The sequence below is a fragment of the Empidonax traillii genome, unplaced genomic scaffold, assembly GCF_003031625.1.
Source record: "Empidonax traillii isolate 1590-97213 ecotype Southwest subspecies unplaced genomic scaffold, ASM303162v1 scaffold340:size591717, whole genome shotgun sequence".
In the NCBI taxonomy this organism is placed as follows: Eukaryota; Metazoa; Chordata; class Aves; order Passeriformes; family Tyrannidae; genus Empidonax; species Empidonax traillii.
In genome coordinates, this window is record NW_020955533.1 from 170,142 (window position 1) to 188,310 (window position 18,169).

The window sequence follows — 18,169 nt, forward strand, 5'->3', positions numbered from 1 at the left end:
GTACTTAAATAGTCTAAACACTACCCACTCTCCACACTGTGACATGCAATATTGCAGACTCACGTGGGTTCCATTTTAAGACAACTACTTCACTTTATATTTTCATATAAAATGTGAAAATAATGAGATTAAAAATAAAAGAGATATGCTCTCCGTTACTGGGATGTCTCATCACACAGAGGACACATTTTCAGTATTTTTTCAGCACCTCCATGCTTTCACAAGCTCAGATCAAATTATCCTTCCTTTAAAAGTGGTATGTTATTTTTGACACTGCCTTCTTACTATGCAGAAAACCAACCCCACTAAAAGCAACTGTCTTCACGATTCCTAATGTTTTTCACTCGCACTGAGATTATCCTTTCTGACGGATGCACACTGACACCTACTGCTTGGAGCAGAGACAACCCCAAAGGGGATTCATACAGGCCACATGAATTTGGATGGTTGTGTCTGCACAGGTTCCCCTACAGAGAAGGGAAATATGCCTCAGGGAGTCAGACCTGTATGGTAACTGGACAACCAGTGCAGGGGCACCCAGTGGCCTGGCATTTACTTTCAGACAATGCTGATGTGATGCAGGACATGAACGTGCATCACACACATTGATTTGCAATGGGGTCCAGCATTCCTGTGGGCCTTAGGATCTCCTGTGGCACGTCCCATGGAAGAAGAAGTGTCCAGCACGAAGGTCCGAGCAAGTTTCTGAGCTGATGTTAAATCCAGAACAAATTTTTTCAGTTTCTTCAGGAAACTGACTTGATAACAAACAGAGCCAAACAACTTGCCCGACACTACAGGTGAAGAATACCTGACTTGCATTATATAAAAAGAGTTGTCTCAAATAACAACTGTTAAAAGGAGAAACAGTCAGCTGTACTCAATACTGCCAACAGGATGGATATCAGTGCTTCTAGGAGAAAAAGTATTAAATCAGGTGCAATTGTCCAATGCCTTGCCCTGCACACATTAGTATTTAATTAAATTTTTGGCATTACTTGTGATGTCAGCTCTCATCTCAATTTCAGTTTAATGCTCTACATGTTAACAAGGAAGCTCCACATTACAAAGCTTTTGCTTTTTCCCCCTGTAATATCACCCTGCCTTATCTCAGGATGTATTCCCTGGGAACTCCTCTGAAACTCCTACCTGACTAATGTCAAACCTAAAGCATATACACCAGCACAAAGCATGTCTGCAGATCCTCTGTCTTCTAAAAGCTCATAGCACATGTTGAGCAGAATTGTGCTTACAGGGAATTGCCATTGCCAGATGCTGCTTCATTACCTGAAGCTGCAGACTGTTCCTCAGTACTGATTACTCAGTACAGCTGGCATTCACAGTCTCATTACAGAATTACACAAGGAGCAGTGCTTTGCACTTTTTAACAATCTCAACTCCATTTACCAAGAGGTTTTGGAACTTAAATGCCCTTCAGGGGAGACTCCCTGGAGCAATCAATCATCCAGCAAGGTTCTCCTCTTCTTTTAACAGTGTAGAAATCTCCTTGCCTGCTACTGAGCACAGCTGAGCCAAGAAGTTACCTGACCAAGGACTACAGAGAGGGAGAGGATAACCCTGGTCAGCAGGAAGTGAATGGACTCAAACCTCACATCTCTCAAATTGGTCAAGCTGATCTCATCCTGATAATGCCCAACAAAAGAGGGCTTCAGCTACAAAATTAATAATTTCCTGCCAAAATTTATTCCTAGACTATTTGTACACATTTTCTCTTGCATCAGTATTGTTATTTAACACAAACAATCATTTCCTTCTGTCTAAAACTCAGAATGAATATGTGTCCTCTGGTTTCTTATGGTGACTAAGACCTCCACACTCTTTTCCTCATCTTATAACAGGGTCTGCCCATTTTTTTAATCATCTTTATAAACCTAGTGCCATTGGAACACAAGTTATTGAAGCTGTGCAGGGTCTCACCTGCCTCTTGTACAAGGGTATCCATATGTCTTCTATGCATACTGAAAATAATTCCTTTGTATATCCATTATCATGTGATTACTTCAACTTGAATATTTTCATCCCATGCCGTCCTTCCAACCCTCCATGAACAAGTATGCCCACATCCTTTTCTTCCTTGGCACTTCCCAGGAAGTCCCAAGGAACTACCCTTTCACGTCAAAGATTTTCATTATTTGTCCTGAGATACATAACTTTCTTACCTATGTTATTATTTTATACTATATCTTACATTTGATGCTTATCTTTATATATACATATAACAATCACCCTATATAATATCTCACTATCATATATTTTCTATCCTAACCCATTCACCCCTCCTAAATTTCTGCTATAAGCTCAGTTCATGAATGTGATTTGACTTTATTATGCCAGTGGCTATTAGAGAAAATAAGCCCATGACATTTAAGGAGCTTCAGCAGCAATCTCTTTCCTCTATAGGTCTCAACTCCTCCATATCCATCTTTAAGTTCTAGTACTAATGTCCTTTTTTTCCATATAGATGGCATGATATAAAACACCTTGCTGGTGTCAGACAGATTAGGTACATTTCTTTCTCTCTCTAAAGTCTTATCAAAATAATTTTGCTGTATGGTTGCCACCACTCTTTACAAACCTGTCACATTTTGCCTCATTTACTGCTTACTCTTGTACTGTTAGTGACTGCTTATTTCCTTACAAAACAGCAGCAGTGATAAACTCTATAACTGGTCTTGACTTTCCCAATATCTAAATTAAAAACAACCCAACTTAAAAGTTAAGACCTTCAGTATTGGCCTTATTTTTAAAAAGAACAGCCGGTGAAATATCTACATTTCTAGCTGACATAGTACGGCACTGAATAATCCAGTCTCTGGTTTGATTCTCCCAAAACTAGTCCATGGGGGTGTGCTGGTTTTGGCTGGGGTAGAGTTAATTTTCTTCTCTGTGGCTGATATGGGGCTGTGTTTTGGATTTGTGCTGAACACAAGGTTGGTAATATAGAGATGTTTTTGTTATTGCTGAGCAGGGCTTATGCAGAGCCAAGGCCTTTTCTGCTTTTTGTACTGCCACGCTGGCAAGGAAGTTGAGGGTGCATGAGAGGCTGGCAGGAAACACAGCCAGGACAGGTCCCCCAAACTGACCAAAGGGATATTCCATACCCTGCAACATCACGCTCAGCATTTAAAGTGGGGAGAAGATGGAAGAAGGGGAGAACACTTGGAGCGATGGAATTTGTCTTCCCGAGTAACCGTTACGTGTGATGGGGCCCTGCTCTCCTGGAGATGGCTGAACACCTGCCTGCCCACAGAAGCAGTGAATTGATTCCTGGTTTTGCTTTGCTTGTGTGAATGGCTTTTTCCTATTAAATTTTATCTCAACCCACAAGTTTTCTAGCTTTTACCATTCCACTTATCTCCCCAGTCCCTCCGGTGCGGGAGCAAATGAGCAGCTGGTTGCTGGCTGGGGTTAAACCATGACAGAGGGACACAATGCTCCTTCAGTCTGGCAAAGCCAAGTATCATGCGGTGTTTGGAAGCTAAAGAGCTCTTGTCCCCACTTATTTAACTTGTACAATTATCTATGTGGAAATACTGCATAAACACAGCAGTGGCAGCTCTGTACCTAAACATTCATGATTCACTTCAAGGATTACTTGAACAGTATTTCAAATTATGTAAATGTAGCTGGTAGCAACAGAAATATACTTGACCATTAGACAGCTAAAGCAGACAGTCTCCCCTTCCTTGCCCATAGTGTGAAACACAATTCCTTCATATGTCAGGCACAGCTCTGGGGCAGCAATTAGAACAGTCAAAGCTGCACAGAAAAAGCCGGCCACCCACTCAAGTTCTCAGTTGTTGAAGCACCATGATTTGCCCAGCCAGCACCAGCTCTCCTGCCAAATTAACTGCACTTGGCAACTGACCGCAGGAGGACACATTTCTGATGTGTGATAAATAGATGCAAGACTTACAAGCTGCTCGCTTTATTTACAAGTAACTGTATCCCAGCAATGCTACAAAATACACAAGCTTGGCACGAAGCCTTTGTCTCAAGGTATGCTGCTGCTCCCTCTCTGCTTCCACTAGCCATTCCTTCACTCCCCAACTATATGCTTATTCCTGATTGTTTCCTTCCTATTTGCAAGACAGATTCCCATGGAAAGCCATCCCTTCATTCCAAGGGACACATTCTTTCTTCCCCACCCTAATATTACAGAATTACAGAATATGTTGAGTTGGAAGGGACCTACAATTATCATCGAGTCCAACTCTTAGCCCTGCATATGCCCAAGAATCCCAACATTTGCCCGAGAACATTTTCCATTTTCATTGGAAAGACAGGATGAAGATTTAAACTATGGAAAACTCGAGACAGGGAAACCTATGTATAACATATGTATGCAGCTACAAAATAATCTCACAATAGAAAAGGCAGGACCTTCTCGGACAGTTTGGAGCTTCTGAGGCCCAGATTGGGTATCATCTGCACAAACACACTTCAGGGAATGATGGTGTATCAACAGGTAGGCAGACAAAATCATGCAACCAGGCTGGTCCATGAACAGTTCACTGACACACATTTCTGCACAGTATGCATTGAATGCAGTGTTTTGATAGTTTGTTAAAAAAATTCTCTAAGAAAAAAAAACCCAAGCTACAAAGATAAATAGGAATTTATGCAAGAGAATTAACAAATTTCAGAGACGGCTGTAGGAATTCTAATTATCACAGCTCTCACATAAAGCACCACTGGGATTTCTCTTTATTTGTTTAAACTCTGCAGTGATCAAAGAACCCAATTATAATATCTGGCCCTTCCTCCTCTGCAGCCCTTCACTGTTAATTGCCCTGGCTCCTGTTTTTCCACTAGGTATAAATGAAAGCACTGGAACTGAGCCTGCTACTGAAGCAAGCAGAGTAAACTTTCACTGATGTCAACAGAATTAGACCATTTTTACAAGCAGTGACTTTGCCCTCCAGTTGGCAAAACAAGAAACGCAATTTGTTCAAATGCAGAGTGAGCACCATTCCCTCCAGAGAGGCTTGCTGGGGACCAAGGCACTCTCCTGCAGCAGAGAAGCAGTTGCTGTATGGGCTGCTGACTCACCATCTGGTTCCTGATTTCTTTCTGAGCAGCACATGCTGCGAGTTCCGCAAAGCTTGTGGCAAAAATCTCTCCTGTGCCTGCAGATTACAAACTACTCAAGACAGGCACCTAAGCTATATAGCAAACCAAAGAAAAGAGGAAACCCATGTCTATTTTCTGATCAAGAGTTTAAACCATGGGTCTCTTCTGTAAATACAAAAAAATCGCAACAAAGTTTGTATCTCCAAAAACTTGTCTCACTAACTGAGCAATAATTACAAACGTAACATTAATCTTCACTTTGATTACAGTTTGTTCAGCATTTCTGACTCCCCTCCCCACATTTAATTCCAATAGCGAGTCAATCCCACACAGAAAAATAAATTTAAACAACTGAGTAAATACCTCACATAGAAGGGTGACATAGGCCGCTCATCTTCTTGGGAGCTAAAAATAAAACATAATTTTTATGGTTAGTATGCAGCTCTGTCTTGTATTTGCAGTTCAAGATACTCACTTTTAACAAGCAGAGATAACAAAAGCAAAGCCTGCTACAGAGGTAACATGTCTACTTTGTCCCCTGGTTTTACTCATGGAAGAAACCTTTAAGTTACATTCCTTAAATCCTGGCAATCTAACTCACTTCTCAGTGTCCATGAATGTGGTGTAACAGATCTCCTGCTAGACAGCCAGGAGTCATTCCGACTCTGCAACAGCGCAAGGACTATTCCCATAGCAACAATAAAGCACTTTTTGCCAGCAAAACCAAGAGAGTCCTTTGCTGCCTGCTGTTCCAGAATTAAACAATCTGCCTATTAAAGCCAAATTTGAGAAAAAAACCCCACAAACGACATCTTGAGTAACTGCAGAAATGGCCCTGGGTGTACGCACGAGGCTACAAATTCCCCAGTTTTATTGCTCCTGTGGAAAGCTTATTTGGCTATGCCAAAATTTCTGTAGGCTTGAGATCAGGGGCTGCCATCGGCCGGCATGGAGCTCCCCTGACAAAATAGTGTTTTAGTTGTCAGCTGGCCTGAACAGCCTTGATCCAGCTCAGCCTGCCTGTGCTGGCACAAGCCTAAGAACGAGTTGCTGGGACACTGAAGCTTAAAGGTGTGGTGGACTGATGGTTTAAGTCAATGTAACACCATGCCACTGTAAGAAGGGGTTGAAACAAATTTCACTTGATCATTCCAAACAGAGAAACAGTCAGTTTTGCAGGGTATTCAAGACTTCTAACTCTCCAGAGCAGGACACTTGCCTTCCTCCAAGCATACAGGACATGCCATTGAGGCAAGAGAGGAGCACAGCAAGTTTAGCAGACAGGTAGAAAAGATGGGAAGCTGCACAAATTACTTTGAACAAAAGCAGAAAAGATAAAATTCCATAGATGCTGGAAAGCAATCACTTCCCTGCTGCCTTCCTGCTCTGCCAGCCCTCAGCAGTATGCCACAGGTCCTCAGGCACAGGTCCTGGGGCACTGCCACGTTGTGGGGGCACCTATTGCTTTTGAGCTTTTTCAGAAAACGAGAGAGAATATTGGAGAATGCCCTGAGATGAGCTCAACTTCAAACTCAAGTCACTTGGGGGCCTGACACCCTGATAAGCTTCAACAGGGAGTTGAGGTCTGCCAAATCTTCATCACCTCTGTAACACAACGGGGACTGGACAGTTTTCAGCAGCTCCCAAGAAGATTGGGAGCACACCTGTTACTGGAAACCTTGCAGCCACTTCCACAAGCCTGTCTTCAGCAGCCTGAGCAAGCTGCAGTCGGCTACTGCCGTGGGAGCACTGAACGCTGCTGCTGCTCCCAGAGCTGGCCAGCACGCAGAGCAGTGCCTGCTTGTGAACTGAGGCAAATATCACCTGAAGAGTCTTTGTGAGAAACTGCTATGGCTTTGAGACTGCCTAGAAAAAGTGGATGGAAATAATGGAAGTGCCTATTATTGCCTTTCCCAGAAGATGACCTGCAACAAAGGCACAGGTAAGAACCTCTGCCAGGTATAGGCTCCCTCCCCTGATGGCATGCACAGTCTCCCAGCCTGCGTGCGCGTTATCACTTTATTTAGCACTTACAGAATATATATTTTTGTAAGTGTAAAGAAGTTACTTTAAATTCACAAAGCTGCTGGTGAAGATTTTTGCTATGTTCAGTTCATTGCGTTAGTGGCTGTACTTGTCATCTCAATGCAAACAAGTCCCAGTATTGGACAGAAAACATGAAAAATGTTTTCTCACACAGAGGAAAGTTCACAGCACCATCACAATTTCTGTGCATCAATGCAGCTTCAAATGTCAACACCAAATGCTGCTTTATATACAAGTGGTAGTTGTCAAAGCCACACCAAACATGCTTTCTCTTTTATCATAAAACCCCTTCCTTATCTCAGGATTTGTAATTACTTTCCAAGTCACTGAAGCACAATGATACTGAAAAAGTCCAAATAGCTTTTTTACATTCATGCTCCCAATATTTGTTTTGACAGATCAGACGGAAAAGCAGTATTCAGCAGGGACTCTGAAAATTCTTGCATTTCCTTCCTGTTTTTCCACAGTGCGTACAACTGCTGCTCTGTAAGTTCAAGAAAGCTTTATATCTGTACAAAAAAAAAATCAATATCCACCCATACAAAGTAACAGAGGAGAATCAAATACTTAAAGAACATTATCTGAGAATGGCAGACAAAACAAGCTCTTACCAGAAGTAAGAAGCCAAATATCAGCTTCATTTAGATCACCACATCTCAGAATTTCACAGTTGGTAACAACTGTAGCTGTGCATAACCTCTTTTACTCAATAATGGTTTATAGTTTTACACATGCAGCACTGATCAGTAGCTGAATCTGGGATGAAGACCTTCAAGTTAGCTAGTATGAAATCCAGACTTCTGAGAAAACCATAAAAATCTTCTAAAAAGATCTCTTGCATCTGGGTAAAGCATATTACCCATTTCCCTACTAAACCACTAAAAACAACATATCTCAAACATCTTTCCCTAACTTCATGCTCCTTAGCCAACTCATTAGTGCAAGCTGGAAGATATGAGCCATCTAGCTTGCAAACACATTTAAACCAGCTACTCCACACAAGTCATAATCTCTCAAATTAGATGTGAGACTACCAAATCCTACTCCAATCACTTAGCACACAAAGATTCTGTTTTGATTAGAACACTTCATGAAATAACGAATTATTCCTGTTGAAAGGTAATAAACTGATGTACTTACATTACACACACAAGCCCAGCTTAGTTTAATGAAAGAAATGGAAATTGTGTGCTAGAAGTTTTAAACTTGTGTATACCTAACCACATGGTTTTGGACAGAGAAGTGACAGGCAAGCAAGCAAAAATGTACAAGACGTAATCATAAATGATCACCAGTTGATACTACACAATAAGTAGGCTAGAAATTGTTTTAAAACCTTCCACACAGGACTCTGTCACTGTAATTCACACTATGCTGATTAGAAAACAACTGCTCACTTGTTTCTAAAACATCTTATATTGAATGGCTTACTAGTATAGCTAGGAACCTCTGACTACCATGCGCCTTTTTAAAAGAAACTGCTAGAAAGTCACTAAGATATTTTTAACATTTAACTGCACAGTACTGTACTTGGGTTGCATAATCCTCTTTGGTTAAGGGGATATATAACTCTTCCAAAAAGAAGGAAAATCTTAATACCTGGCACACTGACTGGGCAAACCAAGTCAGATGCCCACAGTGCAGAGAGGACAAGTCATTCTGATGAGCAGCTCTTACACAGTTTAAATTTCTACCTTGCCCAGCAAAGAATCCAGCCATTAGACAAACAGGTTTAGTAGTAGATTAAGTTTTGGTGGGTTTTGTTTGATTGGTTGGTTTTTATTCTCAAAGTTTGTGTAGCTTGACACATGCTTTATGATGAGAAAGCACTAAAAGGATGAAACAACTTTAAAAAACCCAGTTATTTATTCAGCTATCACTGATTACCTGGCCAAGCAGGTGAGTGTAAAATACAGCAGTCTCTTAATTCAGGCATATAAATGAATTTTCCTAGTGCCTCCCCTAAATCAAGGGATTAAACAGAAATTAATTGCTTCCATGAAATACTTGGGAGTATACTTGGAAGACTTCTTGCTAAAAACCAAAACAAATATCAGCCAAACTAAAACAAACAAACAAAAACCAAACCAACAAAACCCACAACCACCCACAAAAAACCAAATAACAAACAAACAGACTTGTTCTGTTTATTTCTCAGTTAAAGAAGTAATATTGTTAGGTTTGTCACTTCCACTAAGCTAACAAAAAAGTTTGTCAGACTGGAAGGAACATCAGTTTAGCCCACCAGTTAGCAAAAAATCCCACATCTTGGGATTTTCAGGCACGTGTATTTTACAGCATTTGCACAATTCATCCTTTCTGTCTCTGAAAAAGGAAATAGGAAAGCCTGGGTGAAGTCTAACTTAAACGATAAATTTCCATCACAGAAGGGAAGTTACCTTTTTCTGCCTCCCCCTTTTGCAACAGGAATGTTACAGGAAACCGTTCACCCCTCACATCCTTAAACATGCAATGATAGCCTTTTTTTTTTTCCCTGATGGTCTCATAGAACCATAGAATTGTAGAAGGTCAAAAAAACCTCTAAGATCATCAAGCTCAACCATTAAATCATCTTGCCCTTGAGGAAGAACAAGGGAGTTGTTGAATCTATTGCAGAACACCCACTTGGACAGAAAGTTCCTGATTTATTTACATGCATATGGGCTACCCCTGTCTCAGTCCTCTCCTCAATGGCCTGAGCTCTCACCCCAAGTCAGAGGGTGGCTCAGGGTTCTTCCTCCTTGTTTTATTTGCGCTTAATTATCAGCAGTTCCTCTGCTTTGGCTTCCTGGCACTGGAGCCTCCATTGCAAATGCACTGCTGCTTTCCTATTCCACATCTCTTTCCAAAAGATAAATGGGACATTTAGTGGATGATATTAAACGAATACGCTGCGTTGTTGGTTTTGGGGTTTGTGGGTTCTTTTTACAATCATGAAAATGTACTTTGACTGAAGTTTCAACATTCTGCACCAGAAATGAAAAGCCTAAAGACTGTCAGGGTCTCGCTGCTCACCCAAGGTCATGTTTTCCTAGTGCCTTGCCAGAGACTCTATTTGTTCTGACCTCAAAAGTTAGATAAGGAAATGGCTCGCTTTCTATTCTGCCACAGATATCCTGGACTTCAAACGAAATTAATTGCTTTTTAAGTGAGAATACTTTTTTCAGGCAAGGCGATAGCTGCTTTTAATTTTAATGCAATCAAACAAAAAGGCATTGAAAACTCAGTGTCAAATTACTAATTATATCAAAAGTTAATGCAGCTTTTGAAGGCAGGAGAAGGACGGTTCAAGCTCGGGTCTCCTCTTGTTCTCATCATTCAGAACCACTGTGCCCTCTTGGATTAACAGACATGCAATTTTTGCATTTTACAGAGGATATTAACATTATTTATTTACTTGTTCTGACATTCAACACTAAGAACACTAACAGCAGCTTCAAGAAAACATTGATCTTCAGGCCACAGTAGTGCTTTTGCTGAATGTCTCGTCTTATTCACAAGTTTTTCAGCACTTCTTCACCCCCCTAAATAATTTCCCCATAAAAGTTATTTCAATCTTGCAAAAAATGCAAGATTGAAACAGCTCATGAAAATTTATTGCATACTTATTTTCTCAATAGAGCAATTTACTCATAGCTTGTGCTTCGCAGCAGTGGGTAAAAGGCAATGTTTTTGCAAATGAGAAATACCAGGCAACATAAGCTTTTTCCTTCAAATAAATCCTTCAACACAAACTTCCTTCAAATAAACATTGACGTGCATTATGCAAAAGAAGAAAGAATAATGCCACTCTTGATGCAAAACTAACTATAAATTTAATCTAACATAACACTGTGGTGATACAATGGTCAACATTAAAGTCAGCACCTACCATCAATTATTGAGCAATACCACCCTTGCTCTATACACCTAAACAAGATGCCCTATATGCACTGTTTAAGAAACAAATGTTTAACAGCCATTTCTCTGGGAGTTATTTCCATGAAAACATTTTCATTTTCCCTGAAGAAATGGTTTTCCCTAAATCAAAACCATAACATGTTGTTCAAGATATTTATCTCCAGTCCTCACAATAGTTATGCTTATACCTAACCATGCCTACCACTGAAACTTAAATAAGCTACTCAGCAAATGAGCCACATGTCAAAATATGAGGCTGACAACCCAGCTTCTTTATTCTGAACTCTCATACTCCACAAAACATCTCCAATGACTTGAGTGGGAGTGGATTGGTATTGGTTTAAATATTAATCCACAAAAGACCCCACCATCTTCCCCAAAACTGTTTCTTCAGCAGTGTTTTTCCTAAAGTCTCTCAACTGAATTACACCTTAAGCATGTGAGATCCCAGTGGGCAGCAACATAACTGCAGGGTTGAAGAAACAGACCTTTTTGGGGGAGAGTTTCCCATTTGTCTTCCAAAAGCAGAAGCTTCTGTTTCTTGTTTTATCTGGCACTCAAAATACCTATGGTTACTACTCCACAGAGACAAGCTGAAGTAAATACGAACAATCACTCTGGCACATCTGAGGAGCACTTACTACTTCTTGTTCTATTTGCCACAGTCATGACTAAGGCACAAGGACCCAGTACTAGAGTAGGAAGTTTTTAATTCTAGAAAACATTAACATAGAGCACAACCAAACATAATGAGAATATAGTGCATTATTCACAGGCACAACTGTGCAGGCTGTGCGTGAGGGGGCACTGAGACTGAGGCACCTTATCTGAACAGGAAAAAAAAAACTACACTGAAGCCTTTTCGCACATCTCCTCTCACTTCAAAGCAGTATTAGGGATCAGGGAGTACAGGCTATCCCATAGAAAGCTGCAATAAGCAGAACTTGTTGCTAATTAAATGCCACTGTGAGCAAGAGGCTGATTTTCTATTTTATATTAACATATCTGAATGTGCCGGAACCCTTCACAGCATAATTTTGTATAATTATTTTCTACCTACTATCCTCCTAGATTGCAAGTATGTTTATCTTTTATAAAATGACGTCAGTGTTAAACAGCTTGCTTTTGTTGTTTTACTTCTTAAACTACTTGGGTCTTATTATGCAAGACAGGGCCGTGTCTTTCCTTCTACTTGTGGTTTGGCAATAGCCCTCACTAGGATAAAACTAGAAATTGGGTCAGAAAGAGGTGGAATGAATGTACCAGCCAAAGTCTCACCTCTTCTCAGAATTTAACAGTGTAAAGTTGCATAACACACACATACCTGTTGCATTATAATGGTGAAGAACTGTTACTAGGTAACCAGCGATTTCAGCTCCAGGATTGTTTGTTAAAAGCTTGCACACTTCAAATAAAGGTATCTGAGAGCCCAGCTTTTAGGTAAATATTCATACTTTTTGCTTAATCAGGTAGACACCTCGGAGGCAAAAATCACAGAAAAATTCCATCTCATTTTTGTCTTTAACTCAGTCCCCCACCTTCAGTTGTACTCAGGAAGAGTTTTCCACAGGCTCCTACACTCACCAGGTCACAGCTGTGACAAGACAAGGTACCCAGCTGTGGGTCAAATCTGAACTTGGAAGGCAAAAAAATTCATGTAAAATTCACATAGCATTTTGTAATAAGCTATGATTTGCAGAAGATGAGAACCACAGGTTTGAATTTCTCTTTGTTCTTCCACCAGAAGAAAAAAACACCCAAACCCAAAGCAAACAAAGAAAAAGTTAGATACAAGTTCTCTCCACCCTCAGAGAGCACACTTCACATACATATTCCAGAACATACTTCGTTAGGGCTTGTCAAGCCCTTCCAGTACCTTGGATAGAAAGTTGATAACAAAGTCCAAAGGATCAGACATATTTACAATACAACTTTACACACAGATGCTCACTAATGTGTTAAAGAGAACACAGCAGCCATTCAAAGGAAAAAAGAATAAAGTGTGTTGGAATAAAAATGGTATTCTTGGGCTAAAATACTGGGTATTTGTGAAAGACCCCAAGCAAACCAACCAGTAAGGTAAATCAAACAATCTTGGTGATGACTGTGAGACAGCCCACGCAGACAACTGCTGCGCAGAGATTAGAAACCCATCAGTCACATTCCCTACCGCTATCAGATGCACTTTCTAAAAATATTTGTGATGGCTTCACTCTTCCACTACCTTGACTTGTTTCAGCAAAGTGCAAAACGACAGAGGCCACTGATCACAAACAAAGCCCAAGTGTTTACCTGCCTTTCTTATCTCGTACAGAAACTGGCAGATAAAATTGGCAAAGGCAACCACAGGCTTCAGTTTTGCACAGCTGTTGTTAAATCTGCAATAGACTGAGCTAGAATAGATGAATTAACATGTATTAACAGCATTAGTAATGCTCTAACTAGGAATCTAAGACATTAAAGTAAGCTAATGCTATTCAGAAAAGAGTTAGCCTATTAGCAATGGAAGAGACAATTACTGGTGGATAAGTTGTTGGAAAATCAGTAATGCAACCCATGTGACATCCACTGGTGCCTTCTGCGGTGCTTGGGCAATATAGTACCTACTGCAGTGGAGGTTCAACACATTTGACCTGCCACCTCTTCCTATGCAATGAAACATAACCCTGACATCCCCATCCCTCACAGCAGGCCACCATAACCCATCATGTGCCATTCCATGGATATCTATATATAGAATAAAATGATACCATGTAGTACATATGGCTCTATGCAAGCACATTATATGATTTTCAGGAAGACAGACTCACAGCTTACAGATACCTTGGTAGATACAATCCTTTGCCCCTCTACTGACAAATGCTATTTACCTATCTTCTTAGACAGAGCCCTTCTCCCTCTCCCAAATTTTACACATCAGTTACACATCTGTAGTGCTTCAGCACAGGAGGTTCCCATGGCAGGCACATCATTATCAGCTTGTGGTCCAAAGACATCTGCAGGAGAGGGGCAGGTGGGAGTTCACTCACACAGGAAGGGAACCAAGTGTGATTACTGCTGGCAGCTCATCCCCTTTTTTGAGAGGTAAAGATGGAGTCTTTCAGCTTGGGAAGTGTCCTAAGTCGCAGCACCTGAAGGGTGGTACTAGTCTGATTTAAACCCAGCAACAGGAGCCATACACTGCAATTTGCCCATGCCTCAGCTGGAACAGCAACATTAGCCTGTCCACCTCATAGAAACTACAAGCATAGTCTTACCCATGCTGGTACTAACCACCACTAAGCATCGTTTTTCCTGAAGCTTCCAAAAAATGCTCAAAGCCAGCAAGACCCTCTTCTGCAGCAAAACTCTGCACTAAGAAGGGATGAAACAACATCATAGGGAGAAGAATAGGGGAAAATAAAGGTGCACCCCGGAGAACACCACTGTAAAAGGATCTGGCATTCTGTGCTTGTCTGCCTCTAGGTCCAAAGAAAATTAGGTGTTTAAAGTACAGTATACACAGCCTAAAAATAGATGAGAGAGATGGAAAAGGAACCAGAATTTTGCAAATAATTTTTAGCTGCAAAACTTAAACAATTCTGTACCATGCTCAAGGCTTAATTAGGTTTGAAAAAATTCTTCACTTTTCAAGCGCAGACTATGTCTCTAACTGAGGGAGACTTAGTCCTTGCAAGAACAAAAACAAAGAGTCTAATTAGAGCCAGCCTGTGAAACCTATCTTCCCCTGGGGTGAAGAGTCAAGAGCACAATAATAACCACTTGTTCCGACCGCTGCTAGGACAGTAAGATCCTCGGGAACACAAAAAGGTTAAAAATATTATGTGAGACTGGTCCTTCAAATAGAAACTATGCACCATGACTACTTGAAGACAATCAAACCACATTTCTGTTTCTCTGCAGTCATCAACATGGAACCCCACGACCGCATTACTGCAACACATCTACCTGCAGAGGACTCTGCACTTTACCAAGACAGTAACAGTTTGGGCAGCAATTTCAGTTACTGTTTTATTGTGCTCAAGTAAAAGCAGCAACTCCGCAGGTTTGGCTGAAAGAGCACCACCACCACAGAGCTGAAATGGCACGGTAAATTTCCTATTTACTGTTTTGTAGATTACAGGAATATTGATATTCATCCCATTCATATATGGCTAGGGGGAGGTATGGACCACTTAATTTTGAGAACTGAAAGAGTAGTAAAAATTTAAAAAAAAAAAATAAAAATAATTCAATGACTCAATAAAAGGGCTGTGTGCACTCCTCCCCGCAGCGGGTCTGTGACCTGCCATTTCAGAAGCCTGACTGCAGCTGCCCCTGCCAGACTGTGGCGGGAGCACATGCCAGCACAGGTACGCACTCACAGCTGGTGCTGAAGGGAGGTGTGTGTTGGCACCCTGGAAACAAACCAGCCCTTTTCCTCCGAAATCTAAACCTCTCGCCCATGCTGTGTGCGAGCTGACAGCTGTGGGTGGGTGTGCGCAGGGACAAGCCCAGCCGCGCTCCCTTTACCGCAGTATAGCCCCCGCTATGGGGAGGCGGCGGGAGGCACAGGTTTGCCCGGGCACAGGGAGCCGGCAGACCCCCACGGCTGGCAGGGGGAAGATGAACCCCAAATCCCCATAAACACCTCAGCAGGCTCCCCGCAAAGGGGAGCGCTGTGTGGATTTCGGGGCGCTACACCGAGAACCCCCTCCCCGCAGGAGGAATCCAAAGACACCCCCCCCACCCCCCCGGAGACACGCTAATAACCAGACTTGTTGCGCTGCCCCGGCGCCAGGGCAGGTATCCCAGCTCCCAGGCGGGTGTCCCCGCTCCCAGACGGGGCGGGAGTCCCGGCCGCCCGGTGCCCCGGCCGGACACGTACCTCTGCAGGGGCATCACTTCGCAAGCCATGCTGGCCATGGAGCCGCTGCCCGGCGCCCAGCCCGCCCGCCGCGCCTCTGGCCGCGCCCGGAGCGCCGCCAGCGCCTCGCTGCGGGGAGCGGCCCGGCCCCGGGGAGGGGCGAAGGCACCGCCAGCCCCGGGTTGGCGGCTGACGACGACCCGCCCCGCCGCCCAGAGCCCCGGCATGGGCCCCCCCGCCTCTGCCGCCGGGGAGCCAGGACACTCGCCCCGGTCCCGCTGCCTGCCCGCCCTGCCGGCCTCGGCAGCAGCAGGTTCTCCAAAGGCGGTTTGTGATGTCCAGTTGGTCCTGGGTCTGCAAAAGATACCGTAACCTGCGGGCTGATGGATACAAGACACCTTTTAACAGAAAGACCCCAAAAGGTATTTTAGTAACCCTTTTAGTAACTATAACCCGCTGCCCTTCTTCCTAAACGCCCTCCAGGGTGCAAGGTAGGCACCCACGACCTTCCCCCCGCACCGCCGCAGCAGCGCTGGCTCCGGGGGGGGGGGGGGGTGGCAGGGCGGTGGCCGTGACCCCCAGACCACCCGAAGCTCCAGGACACCATCGCCGGGCAGCTCTGGCCTACGCGCACCTTCACCGTCGTGTCTGTCGGTGCTGGTACAACCGCGCAGTTGAACTTGATCCCTTTGTGTTGCAGTAGATACTACCTGGGTTTGAAAGGTCTGTGCTGTAGCTGGCCAACCAATTCAGACCCACCGCAAAGAGGAGCATACGAGAACTCTTCCATTAACATTTAAACTGAAGAGCGTTGCAGAAGCCAAATTTATTTTTACTGATGTTCCCAGTGGGCCACCCTCAAGCACTACTGCTTCTACATCTATGACACTCGACCAAATACTGCTCTGAAGCAATGAACCGTGTCATTTTATTTGGTAGAAATTTGGGCTGGGAAAAGCCGTAGCAAAAGAACCCCATACAGTGGGTGACCCACACAAAGGATGTGCCACTTTCTAGGACATAGCAGCCTTGGAAAATGAACAGTACAAAATCACCAAGGTCTTACACTGAAATGTTTAATGGCTACTGAAGGAGCATACTCAAGGTGTTATTGTATACCTTTGCACCTCCTCTGACCAGCAGGCCTAAGGAATTGACTCCAATTTCTCCCAACACTGGTCAGAAACACTGCTGCTGCTGCCCTGCCTGTGAACTGCATACTTTATACGAAGGGGAAGGAGTGATGCCAAACTGATAAATGGGCATAAAAGAATGGATTTTTTCAACATTTTTAGGTGGTAGAAGCATAATGGCAGATGTCGATCTTCAAAAATTCAAGTCAATATTAAAAGCACCATCACCTTAAAACCTCAGTGAGGTCTGGCACTGGTTTGGGAGAAAGCTGTGGCAGGAGCTTAATACCTGTATGTTTAAGACTTTCATGCAGACGTAGGTCATGTAAATTAAACATGAGCCACATCAGCTTTCTGGAGAAGCAGCCGACACTCAGGTTAGCAGAGGGTATCAGACATTTCACAGGGATGTCTAACGGTTCTTGACCTTTCTCAGCAGGAGGCAGGGGTGTTTTCAGTCAAAAACAAGAGCAGCAGGCAGCTGCAGCCTTAGAAAGCAGTGGCATGGCAGAGACACAGAGGTCAATGGAGAAGTGGCTCCGCTTCAGCACGCTGAGCTGTTTAATTTTTGCTCCTGTCAGCTGGCTGACTGGAAGAAGTGCATTAGTAATGCTTCTACCCAATGCCTCAGCACAAGCCTGTTCTGCTGCGACACAGCTACACCAGGCACAGCACAGGGCCCTTTTTAGGAAAGTCAGCAATGCTGATAAAGCACTCTGGCATCAGGGATCTCGGCTGTTCTTATCTGTGGCAATTAAATGAATATCTCAGTGACTTCCTGTTAAATTAAATGTGCCATACATGCTCTTTAGCAACTAAAACCCTCAGAGAAAGATTTTACTCAGATACATAAAACTACTTCAGTGTAAAACAAAAGCACCTTGTACTGTTTCAGAACTGGACAATAAATCAAATTGCCTTTCCCTGGCCAGTCTTCTTTTATACACACACTATTATTCATAGTTTATTACACTTCTATAAACTGAGTGTTACCATCAGGATGCCATTAAAAAAAATTAATTTTCCACATTTAACTAAGGACCCATCTACATGGGGAAGGATTCAGGGTTCTCCACAGCAGCTTGCTGAATAAACAGAAGTGGAATAACTCAAATAGCTGCTGTACTCTGAATTTATACACTAGCTATTT

At 42.8% G+C, this 18,169-nt stretch overlaps 1 protein-coding gene across 8 annotated transcripts in view; it reads right to left on the reverse strand.

Moving 5' to 3' along the window:
- Positions 1–18,169, reverse strand: part of FAM13A (family with sequence similarity 13 member A) — a 144,197-nt gene that overhangs the window by 45,214 nt on the left and 80,814 nt on the right. For 6 of the 8 annotated variants that reach the window (XM_027892159.1, XM_027892161.1, XM_027892163.1 and 3 more), the window contains exon 7: positions 5,458–5,499. In XM_027892159.1, coding sequence (XP_027747960.1) covers positions 5,458–5,499 — 42 coding nt within the window. Of the gene's footprint in view, positions 1–5,457; positions 5,500–15,907; positions 15,985–18,169 lie in introns of those variants that run through there. The other 2 variants (XM_027892164.1, XM_027892165.1) reach the window with 2 other exon arrangements.